Here is an 18,932-nt window from a genome sequence, read left to right as displayed (position 1 = left end):
CTTCATTTTCATTGTTTATTGTCCCATTTGATTTGTATAGTTTGTTGTTTTGTATAAAAAAAGTTAGACACAAAATATTTATAATTTTTGTACGAAGAAAAAGAGAATGTAAAGAAAAAAACGTAAGAAAATTATTTTTTATTGTGTTGACTAAGAAGCAGTGTCAGTAAAGTCATTACAAAAGAAAATGCTGTTGTTTCTTTATTTGTATTTGTTCAATACAGCAGTTAGGAGATTCAACAATGAATTAATTTTGTGTACAACAAGGAACAAAAGAGAAAAAAAAAAAAAAAAAAAAGGAAGTGGTCCAGTCCGGCTGAAAACCTTCAATTTCCCTCCATTGCTATTCTGTGAGGGTTCACACACTGGCACTGATGGACTAAGCATGCATAATCACATCATGTGACAGAGGAAGCAGTGGCAAAGGAAAACCAGATTTGTTACCCTCTGCTGCACAGATATGATCTTTTCATTGATGTCATGACATTTAGATTTCATGTTTCTCTGCATCACAGCTGCCAAAGTAATATTTTATCAAGTTAGAAATCTGTTGGTTCTCTTTAATCCTTTTATGGACTCCAGCACCGATGCCTCTACACAAAAGAGCTGAGAAAACTGCACAGCAGACATTAGACTGCCCAGCCCCCTTTGGTTCAAGTAACATAACCCAACAGTGACAGCTAGTGGATGTCTGGAGCACACAGTGGTCACTGATGAGGAAAAATGTTTTGACCCTTAAAAAAGCTGGTTTTTTTTTAAAGCAAATACTTGTTTTTTTTAACATTTTCTCCATGAAATAAATAAGACAGGAATAATAAAAGAAACATACAAAAACATAAGCAAAATAAAAATAATACAATTTAGCATGACAAGCTTTCATTTTAGAAACCTTATACAGATAAGAATGAAACTCTTATCCTGGTCACCTAGAGATAGAAAGTTACATGTTTTAGTTTTGTATTCATTTGCAATTCATTTAATTAGGAAAATTCATAATCATTCAGTCTGTCTTCAAAACATATGCTTTTAGATTTTATACAAAAGATGGACAACCAGAGAGACTGAAAGAAACACACGACACCCAATTCTAAATATAAATATCTGGGAAAATTCAGCAAAAGCAAACAAGGTAGTAGGACAAATGGGGAAACAAAAAAGGCTTATTTTGGGGAAAAGTCATCAGGATTAAGCCAGTTTTATCAGATCTGACTGGTGATACCACACATGCAGTTTTATGTCCCAGTGACCACTGAAATGAAACTGCCCAAACAAGAACCCAACGGCAAGACTTGCTTCTAGAAAAACTCTAGAAGCACTATGAAGTCAACGCAGTCCCAATGTGAAGCTTAGAGATGAGCATTTGTCCTGTTGTCATGAGTGTATCTGGGGTTGAATTGAGGGGGAACTGTATGCTTATATGGAAGTGACCATTTAATTAAAAAAATAAGCATGTTGCATTCAATCAAGCTTGAAACTAGCTACTGAGACCCTAAACTCACTGGAGAATTGACATAGACTTCTATACACCTGTACTTGTTTTCCAACCAGAAGAGTTGTACACTTATGGTCACTACAAAGAATTCAGTTTAAGGCACTTTTGCACTTACTTCACTATTTATCATTTACTATATAGTGCTCCCACAATATATGCTGGTGACAGAATACACAAAATTGGCTGAAGGGAAGGGCTTACATGCTGACAAGTAACGGTACCAGTTTCTCAGTTATAAATGCTGTGCAAATTCATCATATGGAGTCCTGAAGTTCTGAGACTTTTCTCTGTCAATGCTGCTGCTTCAAGTATCTTTCCTTGACCCTTAGTGATACTTCCTCCAGCGATCAAGCTCTGGGAAAAGAAAAAAAAAAAGAAAACCAGCTTATCTCCAAATCCATCAGTTAAATGGAGCACACACTTAGTAAAACACACTTACTTATGTGGCGGTAACTCCAGATGTAGCTGAGCACGCAGTATCCTGCTAACAACATGCCCAGTCCACCTACACCTCCTTTCCTCACATCAATATACCGCCTGTAATACCACTGCCAGCCTGAATCACGCACAGAAGAGTTGAGAAAGGACAAGCACAGAAATCTTAAAGAATAGACACCAATCTCACATCTGTATAGCAGATATTAAGCAGCTGCTAACAGCTGTTGGCTATAATGCTTTTGTTCTGAGGTAACATCTGACTACAAGCATCTACAATGTTCAATAAAACCTCATTTCTGAGAGATAACACTGTTACAGGAAGTTAGAAGTGACAGACAAACAAATGGGAGGACGGCTTTTGTGCTGTGAGTAGCACAAATACTGTGTCTCTCTGTGTGTGTGAGAGAGAGATACTGACCTCTTTGCAACATTCCCACAGCATCTTTTGGATGGCTTGGGGCTTTGCAGGCAAGCCATTTAGGTAATTCCCTCAGTCTCACCTGTCCAAGACTCCGGTGTGTCAGAGCTCCTGTAATCCATGACACCGACAGAGAATCAGGAAGCTGAAACACTACAATCGAGCTGAATATTATTCCAAAGTCTTTATTATTGGTACTGGCCCAGTAAAACTGACAATATATGGCAATAATTTTTCTTCATTTATGAACTACTTTATCAATAAAATCTGTGAAAAACGCCTAACACAGTGCGGTGAGCCACAAAGTGACTTGTTCAAATGTCTGAATATAATTCATTAATTATATTATTTTGTAAGTCAGACAGGGAAAGAATCCGGACCATCAGGTCTGTATACATTTTGGCTGGAATACAATTATTTCCAAATACTTACCTTTGTTTGGATTTTCAGCAGTGCTTTGCTTCCTGACCTCAGGCTTCTCCACTGTCTCCACGTTCACTGGCAGACTTTGTGATACAAGAGGGGAAAGAAGGCTGGAAAACTGACCCACTGGTGCCGATTTTGTGAGGAGGCCTGTCATGTGATGGCTCACCTTCAGCCCCTCATTCAGGTTGACTGGAGGAGGCATAGCTTGCCACTGCTGAGATGACGCACGCAGGAAGGGAGCTGTAGTAGGGGTTGATTCTGGCACATCTCGCAGAGGGACTAAAGCCAGTTGTTTAGTCTTTGAGGTTATTTTCTTATCTGATTTTAGGCCTGCATGTTGTGGGCTAGGGCTCAGCAGCTCATCAGACTGAGTTGCAACATACTTTTGATTATCTTCTAAAAGTGGAGCTGGTCCAACACCCGTATCGACTCTGATTTTACTGCACAGGTTGTCATTAGTTTGAATTTGGCTCAGGATGCTCGGCCTGCTGGACTGACGAGGCGATCTAGCTCGGCCTAATGTGGCTTTAACATCCTGGAGGGTGATCTTTGCCTGGTGGCCATTTCCTAACTTCAAAACAAAATTATTCATGGATGAATCCTCAATCTCCTGCTTGCCATCCTCCGAAAACTTGTGTCTTTTCTCTGGGAATTTTGTGCTACTTTCACTCTGTTTGGTTGTGGAAAGCATCTGATTAACATGATTCTTTGTCTTTGGTGTCTTCTTAGGTGCATCTTTGGGTTTAGCGTCTGCAGACAGATGGGCATAGTCTTTGCCTGAGATAGTTTTGGGCTCTGTCTGAGCTGTGTTTCTGGAGCTTAGAGTTGGTTCTGTTTCAGACACCTTTAGTGATTCCTTTGTAATTTGGTCATACTTAGCAGCTTCTATCAATGCACGGAGACTCTTCTTTTTTGGTTTAGAAGTGGTGGGGGGCAGAGCTGGAGATGGAGATAACAAAAGGGTGCTTGTCTTTATTTGATCAACCAGCTTTTGTTTCTTCTTCTTAGTTGGTGAAAGTAATGTCATGGATGATGATGTTCGTGGTGATGAAGATGTCGCATTTGATGGTCCTGATGCTGTGTCCCTTTTACGCGTCTGTCCTTGTAGATCTGTTATGACTGATGATGATGACTTCCTTCCCTTTGCTGTTGCTCTGGACAAAACCGAGTCCAGCTGAGAAGACGATGCTGTCTGGTTTGCTGTGACATCTGGTTTGGATGGTGGCGCTTTAGAGGCAGCAGCTGCCTTGCAATGTGGCAAGTGGCTCTTCAACCTTTTGTACGTTTTCCCGCAGAATGGACACACCTCTGTGGGTGGGTGGGTGACAGAGAACGGGTCAAAATGGGACTTCCAGGGCAAACATAGAATGACCAGTGAAGATGTGTTGGAAGGACATAATGGCTGAATATAAATAAGGTATAGTTTTAGCTTTATATGAACAATTTCATCTTTAAAGAAAGAAAATCATATCAAGCACCAGCTATGTGTGCATAAACATACTGATTATGATCTCATACACAATTTAGAATCACAAATTAACCTAACATGCATGCACGATCGTAGGAGGAAACTGGATCACCCAACCCCCGACCCAACCAGGACGTGCAAACCAAGAACCTTATTTTTGTGTGGCAACAGTGTTAACCACTGCACCAATTGCTTTTGAGGTTGTTGGGTTTTTTTAAAATAATTAAATAAAGTCCATTTTGATGTTAAGTAGACCAGAAAATCAGCTGCACAAAACAGAATACCTATCCTTTCTTTTACTGTAAAGAAGAATAAGTTAAGGTCAGCCATTAGGAACAAAAATAACTAAAATTAAAATGTCACTACATTTTTACACTCGCAGAGCAGTCCACTTGGAAAGATTGGTTCCTTTGGTGGGCCGACACCTCTTCTGGTTCCCAATCTACATGTTTAACACACCTTGCATTCAAAATATGTCACACGTACAGTTGTGGTCTGAAGTTTACATCTACACATCATGGGCATTGATGTCGTGGTAATTTTCGACTTTTAACTTAACTTTTTCCAAAGTAGCATGGTTATACAACATACATCTTTAATAACTTTAAAAACAATACATAAGTGCACAGGTCTGACTTTACTTTGCATTTTCTCTAATCCACACAGGGTTAAAAGTATACATACAGTACAACTGGTAACTTGTCTGCCAGCATAAAATGGATTTCTTTGACAGCACTCATTGAATGAGAAAGTCCAAAGAACTTGGTGAAGATCTCAGAAAGGCAATTTTAGATTTAAACAAGTTGGGAAGATCTCTTGAAGCAATTTCTAAACAGCTGCAGATCCCAAAATCATCAGTTAAGACAATTGTACATGTTGGATGTGCCACCACTTTGCCAACGTCTGGAAGATTACCCAAACTGTCCTCCTCAGATAAGATGTAATTAATTGGGATGTTCAGGAACAACCTGGGAACCAACAAGGCTCAAGCCTGCAATTAACTTGAAACTGCAGCACCAGTGTCACTGTCTACAGTGAAGCAAGTTTTACATAGCTATGGACTGAGAGCGTGCCAACCAAGAAAGAAGCCCCTGCTCCAAAATAAAAACCGTCAAGCTTGACTGAAATTTGCAGCTGCCCACAAGGACAAACGAAATGTGAGAAAGGTTTTATGGTCAGATGAGAGAAAGACTGACCCACAGTGTTTGAAGAAGTAAAGATGAAACTTTCTGACCTTAGAAAGCTGTCAGTGGTACTAGTATATTGCACAAAGTCAATGGAATAGTGAAATTAAAAGCCCAAAACTACCATGACATTCAGACCCATAATTGAGTGTCAATAAAATACTGCTTTGCATTGAAGACTACCCGATTAATGGGAAATGTAAGGTAGTTACAAGGGTGACCTTGTCACCTGAATAATAGGTTCTCTAGACCAGGGGTGTCGAGCTTATCATGGGGCACATACAACCAAATTTCAAGTTAAATAGGCTAGATCAGTGAAGCCTTAACTGTTTTTGTTCAACTTTCAGCACTATGAAAGTTACCCTTGTTTTCCCTGAGATAAGAAAAATCCCTCAGAAAAATAAGCGCAATTTTATTTAACAAAACATCTCAACTTTTCCATATTACAAAGAAATGCTGATTTAAAAAAATTGTAAGAGCTGCAAGAAATAAAGGACTTTATAATCTTTATTTGAAGTGTCCATATTTTCCAAAGCCATCCAGTGGGCTGAATTGGAGCTTTTTGGACCTACGTCTGGCCAACAGGCCATATAGTTGATACCTAGTCTCTAGATCAATTTTACATCAAGGGACGCATACTGGCCACTTTGAAATTAGCTAGAACTGTGAAAATCCCTTTTCTGTCATTGTAAAGTAGTTTAACTGCACATTTAATTCCTGGGATATCTCGATTTATTAAAAAGAAGTGTAATTTCAACAGTATGCATTAGTTTATATACTGTACATGATAAGGACATGTTTGTCAGCATGATTCTTCACACCTAAATTGCAAGATATGAATGTGTAAAATTACAGGAAAAGTTCTGGTAGCTCATTGACCAGCTACCAGTAATTATAAAGAGAAAGTTTTTGTTAATTTACAGAAAATGTCCTTTATTTTACTGAAGACACATTTGAAATAAAAACAGAAATTTCTAGTAGTTAGTGAAGAAACTGGACATTTTCTGTCTTGTGTTTGTTACTTTATTACTTTCTTGTAGCACAAATGGCTTATAGCATCAGCTGCGTAATTTGTGAAAATATAGTTGAAAGTCCAAATTTTATGACCTCCTTCACATTTTACATAGAGGTCCAGTGGGCCGGATTGGACTTTTTGGTGGGTCAGTTCTGGCCCCCGGGTCTTATGTTTGTCACCCTGGCTTCTAGACGAAGCTATAAACATATTTTTATAATTCAGCAAATTAATATATTGGTCGTTATTATATCACGTCTTTTTTCCGCTATTCTGAATTACAGTTGTGTGACACTTACCACAGCTCATTTCGCACGCGCCTGTCAAACAGCCAATCGGGTGAAAGCATGACTCAGAGCAGCAAAGTTACAGCGCTAAGGTGAAGCGTCAGTAATTATCACATTTACACGCGGGAGTGTCACTTTTAAACAGTTTCGGTTAAGTAAGTTCTCAGAGTCGCGACGGTGAAGTGAAAGACCCCGCTTTTAGGTAGCGAGTTCGAAGCCTGAATGTAAAATCAAAAGTTATCGTAAAATCATCAATATATTGACGCCCTAGTTTAAAATTACACCCCTTGGATGTGGTTTATAACGGTACAGCCCGTTACATTGCTGTGACAGATAAAAGTCTTGTACGAACACGCAGGGATCTGCTCGGTGGGTGTGTTGCGTCGACTTTATGATTCACTCCTCCCCACTTCCGCCTTTTGAAGTCCCCAAACATGCCGACGCATTTTTGGATGAAGTCAAAATAACCACTAAACGTTTCACAGGTACGCTTGAGGCGTCGGAAACTATGTATCCGCAGAAATGCTTACGTATTTTTCTGGCAGAGTACTGAAAAAAAGACGTCTTAGCGGTACAGTAAGGTTTATCTACGTAACACGTGGTCCTCGTGTTTTGTTAATCATTAGATTTTGGTCTAAGTGGTAAAGAACCCAGGTTTCAATTTGCACCTCAAAAAAATTCACAGTGAATTTCCAAAGACAATAAAATCAAGTTTTTCAGGCATAAAATGGCACCTCACGATTCACAATGAACCAAATTATTCAAAAAAAGCAAACATATCAAGAGAGCAAGACATAAGTAGAAAAGTGGATTTTATTGAGAAGGTTAGACTGGCATGAGAGACAACACAAGCAAGAATTTCAAAAACAAGCCGTGATGGAAAACAAATACACTACATCAAAAAGTCATCTTCATTGGAAAAGCTGTGATTTGAAAAAGCAAAAAAAATCGGGATGGGAAAAAAGTCAGCCATTTCTACAACCATTTACATATAGGAGATAAACCTGGATATTATTTACATGGCAACAGATTACAGTATTTACAAAGCCAGGGCTGGAAGCAAAGTGAAACTCTCACGAGCTGCATTTTTGGAGTAAAACTGGACACGGTCAGTGTGCACAGTCCTGAAAAAGCACAGGGTGATTTTTTGGCAGAGAAGCAGAGATTTTAACAGTGCCTGGAAATGGTGATCTAACAAAGATCGGCCCAGACCAGAATACGGTCACCAACAAAAGTATTCAAGCTTTTGTCTTTTTTTTTTTGGTCACATATAATTCAAAATGTAGTTTTGAGGGAAATCTAAACAACACAAGGAAAAAAAATGTTCAAGGGGTTTTCAGAGATGCCTGGAGTCAGTGCCAACACAGATATTCTCACATAATGGGTTATATCTTACCACATTAATATTGGTTATAGTATATTCAAGCAATCTAGAGCAAATCTCTGTACATTTATTAACACACATTCATGATTCAGGCAAACAGGGGAGGACTGTCCCTTTACAAGGCATCTAATCACAGATGGAAACAAAGAAAGGGAGGAGCTGGGGGTTCTGGGTCAATGTCAGTGGTCAAAGCCAGGAGGATACGGTGCTAAACACCACCCGGCTAACGGCAGGGAGGCCTGGCTGAGTCGCACCACTCAGAATTAAAAAATAAAAATAAAAAATAATAATAATCAGAATCAGAATATTCAGTTAGCTCATCAACAATTACATCAGCATCGACACCGGTTTTGATTCAACCCTGAGAAAACAGTGGACTGCATGTTCACTAAGTGGCACACCTGCCTAAGAAGGTAATCTTTTTACCCTCTGAACACCCAGAAATAAGGGACAATTTATACGGAAACTGGCATCTTAATTATCTGATTAAAGATTTAATAATAAAGCAACATTTAAATAGTGATTAAGTCTTAAGAAATTATATCAAAGGAAATAAAAGGTTCAGTCTGTTGTGGTTGTGCCCTCGTCAAGCAGTTTTCTGCAAAACAAGGTGCCAGTGCTGGAGCCAGTTCACTCCTCAAATCTTTAACTGTAATTCTACTACGTCTTCACTTCTGATCGCGGGCGTTAAACCTGCTGATCTGAAATGGAAAAAAAAAGAAAAGCTGATGACCGCCAAATGTGACTAAAATGACTTCGCAACAACTTTCAACAGACGTAACAGTAAATTTGGACTAGATGAATTCAGTGCTCGGCAAATCAACTCTCACACACAGTACTGGTAATTAAACGTTACTTAGATTAATTCCTGCGTTTGTTTGGAAGCCGTGCGTCTCATTTTGGAAAACCTTTTGCTGGCGCCAGCAATGACACCTTGTGAGAAAATAGCCCCAGTAACTCGTGCTGTGAATGCAGAGCTCAGGACAGAGGAGGTGAAGCAGCAGGTTTCAGATGTCATCCAAGATCCAAACGAGGCTTCTTCTCCATTTATATTACCACGGCGTGCACGGCTTACTCGTTCCTCAAACAAATCCTGAACTTACAAGAGGGACAACTCTTCAAAGAGGAGAGTAAAAACTAATATAAAATGTCTGAAGAAGAATGCTGACGTCTCATCGGATTCTTCTGATGCTGCTCTCTCTCCCAAGTCCTCTTCATGAGCGAGGGGGTGGTCTGTCCCTGTTCAGGTCCTCCATTTTCACAGGTTGTCAGAGGTCATTGGAGCATGAGCTGTTTGAGGTTGTCGTGCAGGATGGTGTCCTTGACGTCCCGAAACACCAGCCTGATGTTCTCCGTGTTGATGGCGGTGGTGAAGTGGTGGTACAGGGGCTTCTGAGTACAGTCGCGCCTCTTGGCCCGGAAGCAGTCCACCATGAACGCCTGGACGTCCGGCAGGCTGTGCTCCGGTCCGTTGTACTCGGGAAAGTAGTCCTTGAGGGGAACGTTTTTCACTTTCTCCTCCAGCAGATCCGTCTTGTTGAGGAATAGGATGATCGAAACGTTGTTGAAGACACGGTTGTTGACGATGGTCTCGAAGATGTCGAGCGATTCACGGAGCCGGTTGGTCTGCCTGTCCTCCATCAGCACCTGTAATAGATGACGGAACAATTAAATACTACTGCCAGTACGGATGGTGTAAATCCTTTAACCTGTACATGTTACATCCTGTCAGGTATTCATAAGCTTCCTTTTAATAGCATTTCCTGTTAACCAAAGTCAATTTGGATTAAAACTGTGGTTTTATGGTGTGCAATAGGTTTAAAAAAAAAAAAAAAAAAAAAAAACGAGAAAACCCCCCCCCAAAAAAAACTAGGCTATTTGGGTTAGCCTGCTATTGCATGGCTCTTACAACAACAGTTGGTATGTTGCACAGGGCAAATCAAACAAGAGCTTGTTTTTTTAAGTCAGTTACAGCAAAATGAGGAAAACAGTGAGGGACTTGAAACTAGGGGCCAGCATAGCTAAAATGAAGTTGGTTAAGTCCCAGAAAACATATTTATGATGGTAAAACACTTGAGATGGTTCAATCAGAGGCAAATAATTCTTCCATCTGCTTTCAAGCAGCTTGATTCCACATTCAACCATTAAGAAAGCAATGCCATTGGAATCCTTAAAGGGGACCCATTCTCATCCTTATTTTCAGCCATTTATATACTGTTATAACGGTGGACACTCATAAAACTCACTCATATTAAATATCATCAAGGAATTCGGCTTCAGACTGCTGTAAACACTCAGTTTCAGACAGGTTTTTTCCTAATCTTGGGTCTTTTCATGTGAAAAATCTTCTAAATGGTTCTCTCAAAGAAGCCATACCTGCCTGACATTCAAGCCTTTTGTATACGAGGGACAACCAATCAGAAGTTAGTCGGCTCCATTAATGCTTGAGATAATTTCAGTTTGTGTAAAGTTAGCAGCAAAGCAAACCTTACATCTGCTCTGAGCTTCGAATCAAGTTTCTGCTGGACATTTCAGCCTCTCGTTTGTGTAAATACTTCAATCCATCACAATTTAATGTGTACTTGTAAAATGTTGTCTTGCAAGTCTTCTCACTGTTTTCCCACCGCTCTGAAAAAGTACCAAACCACAACCCCCCGAACTGAGCCTTGTAAATGTGATGAAGAACAGACCGATTCATGCTGTTGGTGCCCATTTAAACATATCAGTCACATTTTGGGGATTCACATCAGCCTGTCGCTAGAATACTGAGGACGGAAGGGGAAACATGGTAAATAAATACAGCACGACTAGCAAATAAATGAACCAAAGTTGTCACTTGCACATCTAAGTGGTGGTCAAATCAGAGCTTTAGTTAGAAACTCAAATAATTAATTTGTCTTAAGGAAAGTCTTGCAGCTGCACAAGCAGAAGCATCAATGAAACGTTATCAAAAGTTACCACACATTATTGTCAAGAACAAACTGGTTAATGTGCTTCTTATCATCCTATCTGTATTGAGCGTGCTTGCTTGTGAGTGGCAGGAAATGAGATGCCATGGTTTCTTTCTGCATCTGATGCAGCAGCGGTGTTTACTTTAATTTTTTTACCTGGTCATATTCGGAGGAGGAGACGAGGAAGAGGATCGAGGTGACTGAGTCGAAACACTCAAACCAGCGTCTCCGCTCGGATCGCTGCCCTCCCACGTCCACCATCTTGAAGGGAACATTCTTGATCTCAAAGTCATACTCATGGATGCCCTTAGTGGGTTTACGAGCCAGCAGGATGTCCTGTTGAGTGGGAAGATAATCCTAGCAGGAGAGGCAGAAAGACAAACTTTTAATTATTGAGACAAAAATACCATTTGTCCTCATTTCCACCTAACCGTTTGATAGAAAATCCTTTCCAAACCAGGATTTGTTTGCAGACTGAAGAAGAAACACCAGACACATAACAAAGTTCAAACTAGCAGCCAATTCATCTGTAAATACTAGAAATGTGTTTTATTCTTCAGCTCTAACTTTGGGTCCTGCAAAAGCAAGACTGGAAATGACACACTTATGAGCGCTGAGGAAAACACAGCAGAGTTTAAGACTACACAAAAACGATTCCGTAAATATTCACAAATATGGGGATTTCCCACAGAAAGCAATCGATGGGAAGGTCAGCATTTTGTAGAAAATGAAAGTAAAGGTTTGACATAATAAGTTTAACATCTGCTTCTGCTGTAACCTCTGTGGCTCTGTGGAGGAGCTGAATCTAAAGGTGGATATTTCAACTGAAAATCACCAGGAAGCTTGGGTAGGCTCTGTATACAAGCTAATCATCTTTGTAATCATTGTTAAACTGGCTTTAGCAGGTTCAGATTCACTGCTTAATAGAGGGGACGGCTCCAGATGCAGGCTAGGTGTGTTCTGTTTAAAAAAATAACTTGAGCATTTTAAACGTGTCTTACCAAATAAAAAAAGACTCATACACAGAGTGAAACAGGGAGGAGAGAAACTAGCACAGCTACAATTGACAGCACAAAGAGTTGAAATGAATATTATGTTCATATACTAAACACAAACACCCACAAATGGATGCTGTTTGTAAAATGGTGATGAAAGAAAACACAGCAACTCCATTATGAAAACAGTCATTATGAGTTTGATTATACATTTAGGGGGGGGATTTCATTCATGTTAGTAGCGCCCATTCAAAATGTGCCCATTTGTAATGAGGACACTGTGGTTTGCAACTGTGTGTGCGTGTATTTCTATAATAAACAAAAAAAAGCCTGAGGTCAGCCACAGGAGTGAAGTTAACATACACACACCCACAGAAACAAAACTAGCTTTTTAGCTTCATAGCATTTACAAAAGCTATGAGGATGTGTGTGCATGCAACATTATATTCATTCAAACACATATAAGGTGAACCTGCTAAGCCTCTGTCCATTTTCTGTGATATGTAAACTGATATGATGGAAGCTTGCAGTAAACATGACAATGGCATGGCATTTTTTTCTTCTCCTAGTTCTGGTTGACATCATCAAGATGTGACACCACCTTAATCTTGTCATCCCAGACATACAGATCTGAGTGAGCACAGTATAAGGATTATTTTTAATATGAATCATGCAAAGCTACTCTAGTAGAGTCTGAAAAGGTGGTGCTGGAAATGAGCAGAAAAGGCTGGACTTTATGTATCGAGTTCATACTAAAGGTGGCTGTATTGAAGAGCACAACATGAAAGACGCATCTAAAAGAATACAGCAGCCTTTGTGCTTACACCACCTGTAAGCACAACCTTGGTAATAAAAGTGTAATTAAATTTACAAAACAAACATACGCATACAAACCTCATGAAGACAGTAACATTGTAGATGTTAGCATAAGCATGTGTGTTTGTAAATAATAGTACAAGTATAAACACTTAATGTCCTCAATGTAAAAAGGATGTGTTTATGATGCACAGAAATCTGAAAAACAATTCAACTTCCAGCATGCTGATGTCAGAAAAAAGGAAGTATTGTTAAAACTCAGTTGGGAGCGGTTAAAATATCTCTCATGTTAATAAAGGAAAAACCCTGATTTACTCTCAATAACGCCCTCAAGTTTTGGACTTTAGACTTAATATTAAGGGTTTATAAACTGTTTGAACTTGCTTAGTGTGTTCATCTTGATGTTTTTTTTAACTAAACTTTTAAACACCTGAAAAAAAATTGAGCTTAACTAAATATAAGGAGCTTCTTTCACAAAATGCCAGCATTATCTGCGGCAAGCAACCACCTTAGTCATTTCTAAGGTAACCTTTAATTGTCTGGACATGTTGCAGTATTAACTATAACATGCACAAGTCTGATTATCACAAAGAGTACAAGCAGAAACAACTTACCAGCTCGCCGAGCTTATCCAGATTATCCAAGAAATACTTCACTGACTCACCCTGCGACAGGACAGAGGAGGAATTTCTGTTAATTCTACACAATTAATTAGGTTCTGTCATTTTTACCACAATCAGCAGAAAACATTTTGCAGCAATATGTTTGCAAGTGGAAAAGGCGCTGAGATACTAGTGGGGAGAGTGTTTAGCTGCCACACAGACAGAAGTAACCTGACTTTTTTCTTTCTCCCGTGTCTGCCCCAGAGCAGAGTCTGTTCTGAGGTACTGAGGCAGGATGCGCATTATTTAGTAAGACTGTGACACGTGTTTCTAAGTGTGTCTTTGATGTATTCAGAAGTGTTGGTTAGTGTGTGTCTGCGTGGTTAGAAGTGTTTTATTTGAGTTTTTTCCCAAGACTTTTTCGACACTGCTTTTGTGCAGGCAGTGCAAGACCAGACACGGGGCTGCCAGGACTGAGATGCATTCCTTTATCTGTGAGCTGGTGCGGGTCCTGCACTCGACATAAACCAAAACACTGTGTGCAAAAAGAAAAACAGATTTAACCCATCGTCTTTCCTGTGACCTGCAGCGCCTCTACTGCAACGCACTACACTTGCACAGGGGATTTTTGTTTTGTTTTTTGCATGTATTTTGCATTAATGACACGATAGGCATTTAAATGTTCCCAGTTGCAGCGATTGGGTTGTATTTCTCTCTTACCACCATGTACGAGCATTACCCACCCCAGCTTCTTCTTCTTGTCACCTTTTGATCTTTAGGTAAAAAAAAAACAACTAACCTGACCTGAAAAACCTGTGATTGTGTGTGTGCATTTCTGTGTGTGTGTGTATGTGCACGGCTAGGATTACCCAAGGGAGGAGCCCAATGGTGTGGCGCTCTACTAGAGTTAAATGAAGAAAAAGCTACTTTTCTGATTTCACATCCGACTCCGCCCGAGTAAAAAGAGCTCATAACTAAGAAGGGTTTGGTTGGTTTTGAAATAATCAAAAATCAAGTCAGATTTTTTTTCCTGTTTTTTTTTTTTTAAAAAGGAGAAGAGAAACAAGAAGCGCAATCACTCTGCGTTCTCCCTGCTGAGGCATGACAACGCCTGCAGAAGCAAAACTGAAACTCAGCAATATGTCATCTGAACCGACACTTACATTAAAGGAAGATGTGACTAAATAATTCTAATACTATGAATCTCAGAATCTCCGATGAAAAGATTAAGACTATTGTAACGAGCAACGCTGACGTCTGCACTGCAGGAAGTGAGAGAAGCCATGTGCATACTCACAGCGCTACGTGTGTGTGTGCTTTTTTAAACATGATAATTACAACCAGGCCTGAAGGCACGTGCGATTTGTGATGCAAATGCTTAAATGGGGCACGGTCAACACGAGGGGATTCTGGGTAATCTGCTGCAAATGACACAAATCTCTTCTTAGAGAAGGAAAAAAATTTTAACAGCTCCCAACAGAATTAATTTTGCCCTCAGGGTTTACAGTGTACTCACCATTAAAACTTAATATTAAGGTTTTGTACACTGTAAGCTTGCAATTGATATTCAGTTTCATTTCAAGACATCTAACAATAATAAGTTTATTTTAATATAAGAGAAAAGGCAAAAAGAACCCAAAACATCCCAAACACTTTTCAAAATGTGTGGTTGGTTTTATAAAAGATGGACATTTGACAAAAACTACTCTGTTCTGTACATACATTGATTTTAATACATATACAGAGACTTTTTTGACCCTAAAATAATGCTTTTTTTTTTTAATTAAAGTCAAATACTGTTTCACTTTGTACCCTAGAACAATGAATTGTCACATATGAATTAATTTTTTATTTTTTTTTATAAACTAACTGTCTTGGCTGTGCAGTAATGTGTGTGTGTGTGTGTGTGTGTGTGTGTGTGTAGCCCTGTGTCTGTGGTCCATTGACCCTCCACTGATATTACACAACAAATAAAGGCTCAAAGCTATTTCTGATCAATTGTTTAGTCTATAAAATGTCACCTCATTTTCCAGAGTGGGTTGAAGTGACAGGTGACCAACTATTTGGTTTGTTCAACCAATCCGCCAAAATTCAAAGAGCTTTAATCTGTAAACATGTGCACATGTGAAATAAGGATGGGACAATATATTTTATATGGCTTCCATCTGTGGTATCAATATCTTTATCAACACATGTAGGCGATTTCACTTGTTTCGTTTTCACAGATATTGTGATGTATCGCAGATGATCGCCTCGCAGCACACTTAGGCTACAGTGATTCTGTGATACCAACACCTAGCGTCCAGTAACTGAACAGCTAGTCAGGCTTTCAGCGATCCTGCCGCTCTTCAGTTACAGGCTGTTTCCATAGCAGGCTGCTTACATTGTTCCGTTTACTACTGTCACCGAATGAGTCACATTTGTGTGTTTATATGAATGATCAGTCCAAGTGACAGCTCACTTCCATTATTAAATGCACAGCTCCAGCTTCAAAAGTCTAAAAGGTGCGATGTTTTCCGTGATAATTAACGCTTTTGAAGATTTCGGGGGTGGGCGGGTGGAATAAAGGAACTTGCCAATTTGCAAAATGAATACTTACACTCTTACACAGATAGGTTATGCACGTTAGTGTGTGTGTGACCTTGTGTAACTCGAGGTGTGTGACACTCTTAGTGTTTGTGTGCAAATAACGCTGAGTGGGAGAGCCAGGGATCTGTTTGTGAGCATAAAGCTGTTTAACTACAGATCAACATTCCTGCTCTGATCACACTTATTCTCCTTGTCTGTCTGGAAAGGTTTGCACCAACAAGCTGAGTGTGTGTGTGCCAGAGCAACAAAACGCCATTGACGAAAGTTTGGTTTTATGCAACCCACTGGCAAATTGTAATTTTCTGCTTTTCATTACTGAAAGCCACTTGGAGAAGCGCAGCCCTTATTCTGTCCTCAGTTGGGGGCCCCTTAACTGCTGAAGTGTTTAAGTTTGTCACATGAAGGCAGGGCAATCAGGGTTATTCCTATACAGACAACATTTTGGCAAGAGCCACAGGAAAATCACCAGCCTTTTGACAAACACACTGTTTTCTTAATTGGGGATTATTTACTTGGATAAAATTGGCATTTTTTTGGCTTATTAAATAGCCAGAATACACAGATTTCTGTCAAATCATGTAAAGTAATCAGTGCTTTAACTGTAAAGCTACACTCATGGGAGAAAGGGGCTTATTTTGAGTCAGGAAAATCCCTGACAGCTGGTCATTTTTTAAAAAAAGCCTAAAGCTACGGTAATAAAAGATAAAAATAAGAGCATATCAACAGCCCAGAAAGGACATGTGAACGCACTCCCGACCACATCTGCTCTTCTGGGGTAAACGTCACAGAGTTAAGACGTCCACACTGACAGCCAAAAGATATACGCAGCTGGGAGAGGTGTAAACAGGAAGCCTATTGAATCACATGTCTGACCACTCGGCACAGAGAGAGCACCAGAGACTAAAGAATTAGATGCAGGGAGAGTGGAAAGGGAGGATGAATTGAAAAGTCAGTTTCACTTTCTGTTTTCACTGCCATTTTCATCAATATGACTTTTTGGAAAAACCCATTCAGAAACACCAGAAAACCCTTATTGCACCTGGTGATAGAGAGCTGAGATTGAGAACGTTTTATCAGACAAAACTAGGCCACCATTATCTGTCATTTATGCCATTTCAGCATATGTGTGTGTGTGTGTGTGTGTGCACGCTCTAACCCACCAGCTGAAACTCCCTGCGCCTATCGTAGGCGTTCTGTATGCCCGAGTCTGCCCACAGGGCCTTAATGGCGGGCAGGTACTCCAGGAAAACCGATGTCTCAAGCTGCCCACTGGTCATCTTGGCTGAGCGGGTGTCGAACGCCATCAGGTTGTCGCCGTGCGGCTGGTTGTCTTCATCACCCCACGGAATGTGCAGCTTCTCACGGGCGTCCACCAGCACACGTATACCTGGAAAAGGAAGTCAGATGGCAACTTAATAGTGGAAAGGGGTAGTGAGAAGGGCAGGTGAAACAAAAGTAACCCAACACCTGTGTCCTTTGGAGGCCTGCTGTGTCTAAAAAATAAATAAATAAAATACAAAAAAAATGATGATAGGGCAAGAAAAAGTGGAGTTGATTTTAAGGTAGCACATGATTAACATAACCCTGTTACTAGACAGATTTCAGGGTTTTTCCTGCTTACACAAAATTTCCACCAAAGAGGTCTTAGCCTCCCCTCAAAGGAAAAAGAAAATCACCACCTTGTGCTAACCATCACTCTACCCAATTTTTCTTTAACTGAACTTTCATTCAGTCAAGAATAAAGCACATTTTGCTGACATAATGACCAGAAATAACAAGAAAATGTGCTTCGAAAACCACATTATAATCCGGGGAAATCCCTGTATTCACAGCTATTATTTACATTTATTTCAAACTGTTTATTCATTAAAAAAAATGTACAGGATGTGCTGGTCACACCAACACCTTACTTTGAAAATGGCCGAAATAACTGTCGGGTTATATACAATTTCGTGACTATTAAAAAGCGACGCTTGAGCCTTGTTGGTATTTACAGACGATTTTGTTTAACGTGGACAACACCAACGTAAAGATTTCTCTTTCATTCAGTCCGTGGACAAAGAGGAACACCTTACAGCACACTACACTGGCGGGTTGCCCTCCATTAGCTTCATCCCGAGCTTAGTTATTGAGCAACAAAACTTGCCTGTAGCTGATTTAAAACCGCGGGTAGTGTTGGTTAAAGATATCACAAAAAACTTGATTCGCTGTATTTGGTATAGCTATGCTAAACCCCTAGAAAAGTTAAGCTTTTAGGACAAACGAGGCTCCTATGGGTGTGCCGAGAGCAGATGTAGACTGTTTATGTGTCCTCTCACCCAGCCCAGCGCTGCTAAACAGATGTGGAAACTTTCCAGTGCCTTTTAACCGAGTAAAAAGGGCGATTTTCACGCTCTTTAAGTTTCCAGCCCTCGGTAGCGAGGTTACCTTTGATAACATTGCTGTAAATCGTTGCTCTGAAATCCTCTCGGGCGTGCTGGTCGAAGTCCTGGCCGTGGATGATCCGCATTTGTTTGAGGAAAGTCGACTTGCCGCTCTCGCCAGCGCCGAGGAGAAGGATCTTCACCAGCCGTTTTACATACGTTTTCTCCTTGGAGAGACATCTGTCGATCTCTTTGGACTTTCTCAGCTGTTCCACCTCGCCGCTGTTAAGCAGGCAGACGGGTAGACAAACTTTTAACACGGACCTGGTCGGCAGGAAATCCGCCATGTTCGCACAAACTTCATCGATGCTAATTTGATGCGCGTTCTCGGGCGCAGGCACGGGACCAAGCCCCTTCCCTAAACTCAGGAAGTACCGCTGCTGACTGTTTACCATCAATCTTAAGGCACAGCCTACTGTGCTATTTACGCGGATATGCCTCACATAA

General features: G+C 40.2%; 3 protein-coding genes across 3 annotated transcripts in view; 1 reads left to right on the top strand and 2 right to left on the bottom strand.

Annotated features, from left to right (window-relative positions):
• Positions 1–810: 810 nt before the first annotated feature.
• On the bottom strand, positions 811–7,178 carry LOC113028192 (uncharacterized). Its single transcript, XM_026178261.1, has 5 exons — positions 6,738–7,178; positions 2,781–4,082; positions 2,349–2,459; positions 1,932–2,048; positions 811–1,846 (listed from the first exon to the last, which is right to left on the bottom strand). Exons 1-5 carry the CDS (start codon positions 6,745–6,747, stop codon positions 1,818–1,820), a joined length of 1,569 nt encoding a protein of 522 aa, XP_026034046.1. The 5' UTR covers positions 6,748–7,178; the 3' UTR covers positions 811–1,817.
• The window catches only part of LOC113028193 (regulator of G-protein signaling 9-like), a 29,131-nt gene continuing 12,527 nt past the window's right edge, over positions 2,329–18,932 (top strand). The window contains exon 1 of the mRNA XM_026178263.1: positions 2,329–2,341. The gene's annotated coding sequence lies outside the window, so the exon portion shown is untranslated. The remainder of the gene's footprint in view (positions 2,342–18,932) is intronic.
• LOC113028194 (guanine nucleotide-binding protein subunit alpha-13-like) lies at positions 7,521–18,882 on the bottom strand. Its single transcript, XM_026178265.1, has 5 exons — positions 18,490–18,882; positions 17,223–17,449; positions 13,486–13,536; positions 11,217–11,417; positions 7,521–9,756 (listed from the first exon to the last, which is right to left on the bottom strand). Exons 1-5 carry the CDS (start codon positions 18,878–18,880, stop codon positions 9,385–9,387), a joined length of 1,242 nt encoding a protein of 413 aa, XP_026034050.1. The 5' UTR covers positions 18,881–18,882; the 3' UTR covers positions 7,521–9,384.

Source organism: Astatotilapia calliptera, chromosome 8, assembly GCF_900246225.1.
Source record: "Astatotilapia calliptera chromosome 8, fAstCal1.2, whole genome shotgun sequence".
NCBI lineage: Eukaryota > Metazoa > Chordata > Actinopteri > Cichliformes > Cichlidae > Astatotilapia > Astatotilapia calliptera.
Note: the sequence above shows the minus strand (reverse complement) of the source record. Positions and strands in the feature narration are given on the sequence as shown.

Excerpts from the sequence above, each read along its gene's own strand:
- LOC113028194 (XM_026178265.1), bottom strand. The coding sequence starts at position 18,880 with ATGGTAAACAGTCAGCAGCGGTACTTCCTGAGTTTAGGGAAGGGGCTT. Across the intron at positions 17,450-18,489 it reads TTACAGCAATGTTATCAAAG|GTATACGTGTGCTGGTGGAC; the intron begins GTAACCTCGCTA and ends TTCCTTTTCCAG. Across the intron at positions 13,537-17,222 it reads GGCGCAGGGAGTTTCAGCTG|GGTGAGTCAGTGAAGTATTT; the intron begins GTGGGTTAGAGC and ends GTCCTGTCGCAG.
- LOC113028192 (XM_026178261.1), bottom strand. Across the intron at positions 2,460-2,780 it reads TGCTGAAAATCCAAACAAAG|GAGCTCTGACACACCGGAGT; the intron begins GTAAGTATTTGG and ends CATGGATTACAG. Across the intron at positions 1,847-1,931 it reads CTGGAGTTACCGCCACATAA|AGCTTGATCGCTGGAGGAAG; the intron begins GTAAGTGTGTTT and ends TTCTTTTCCCAG.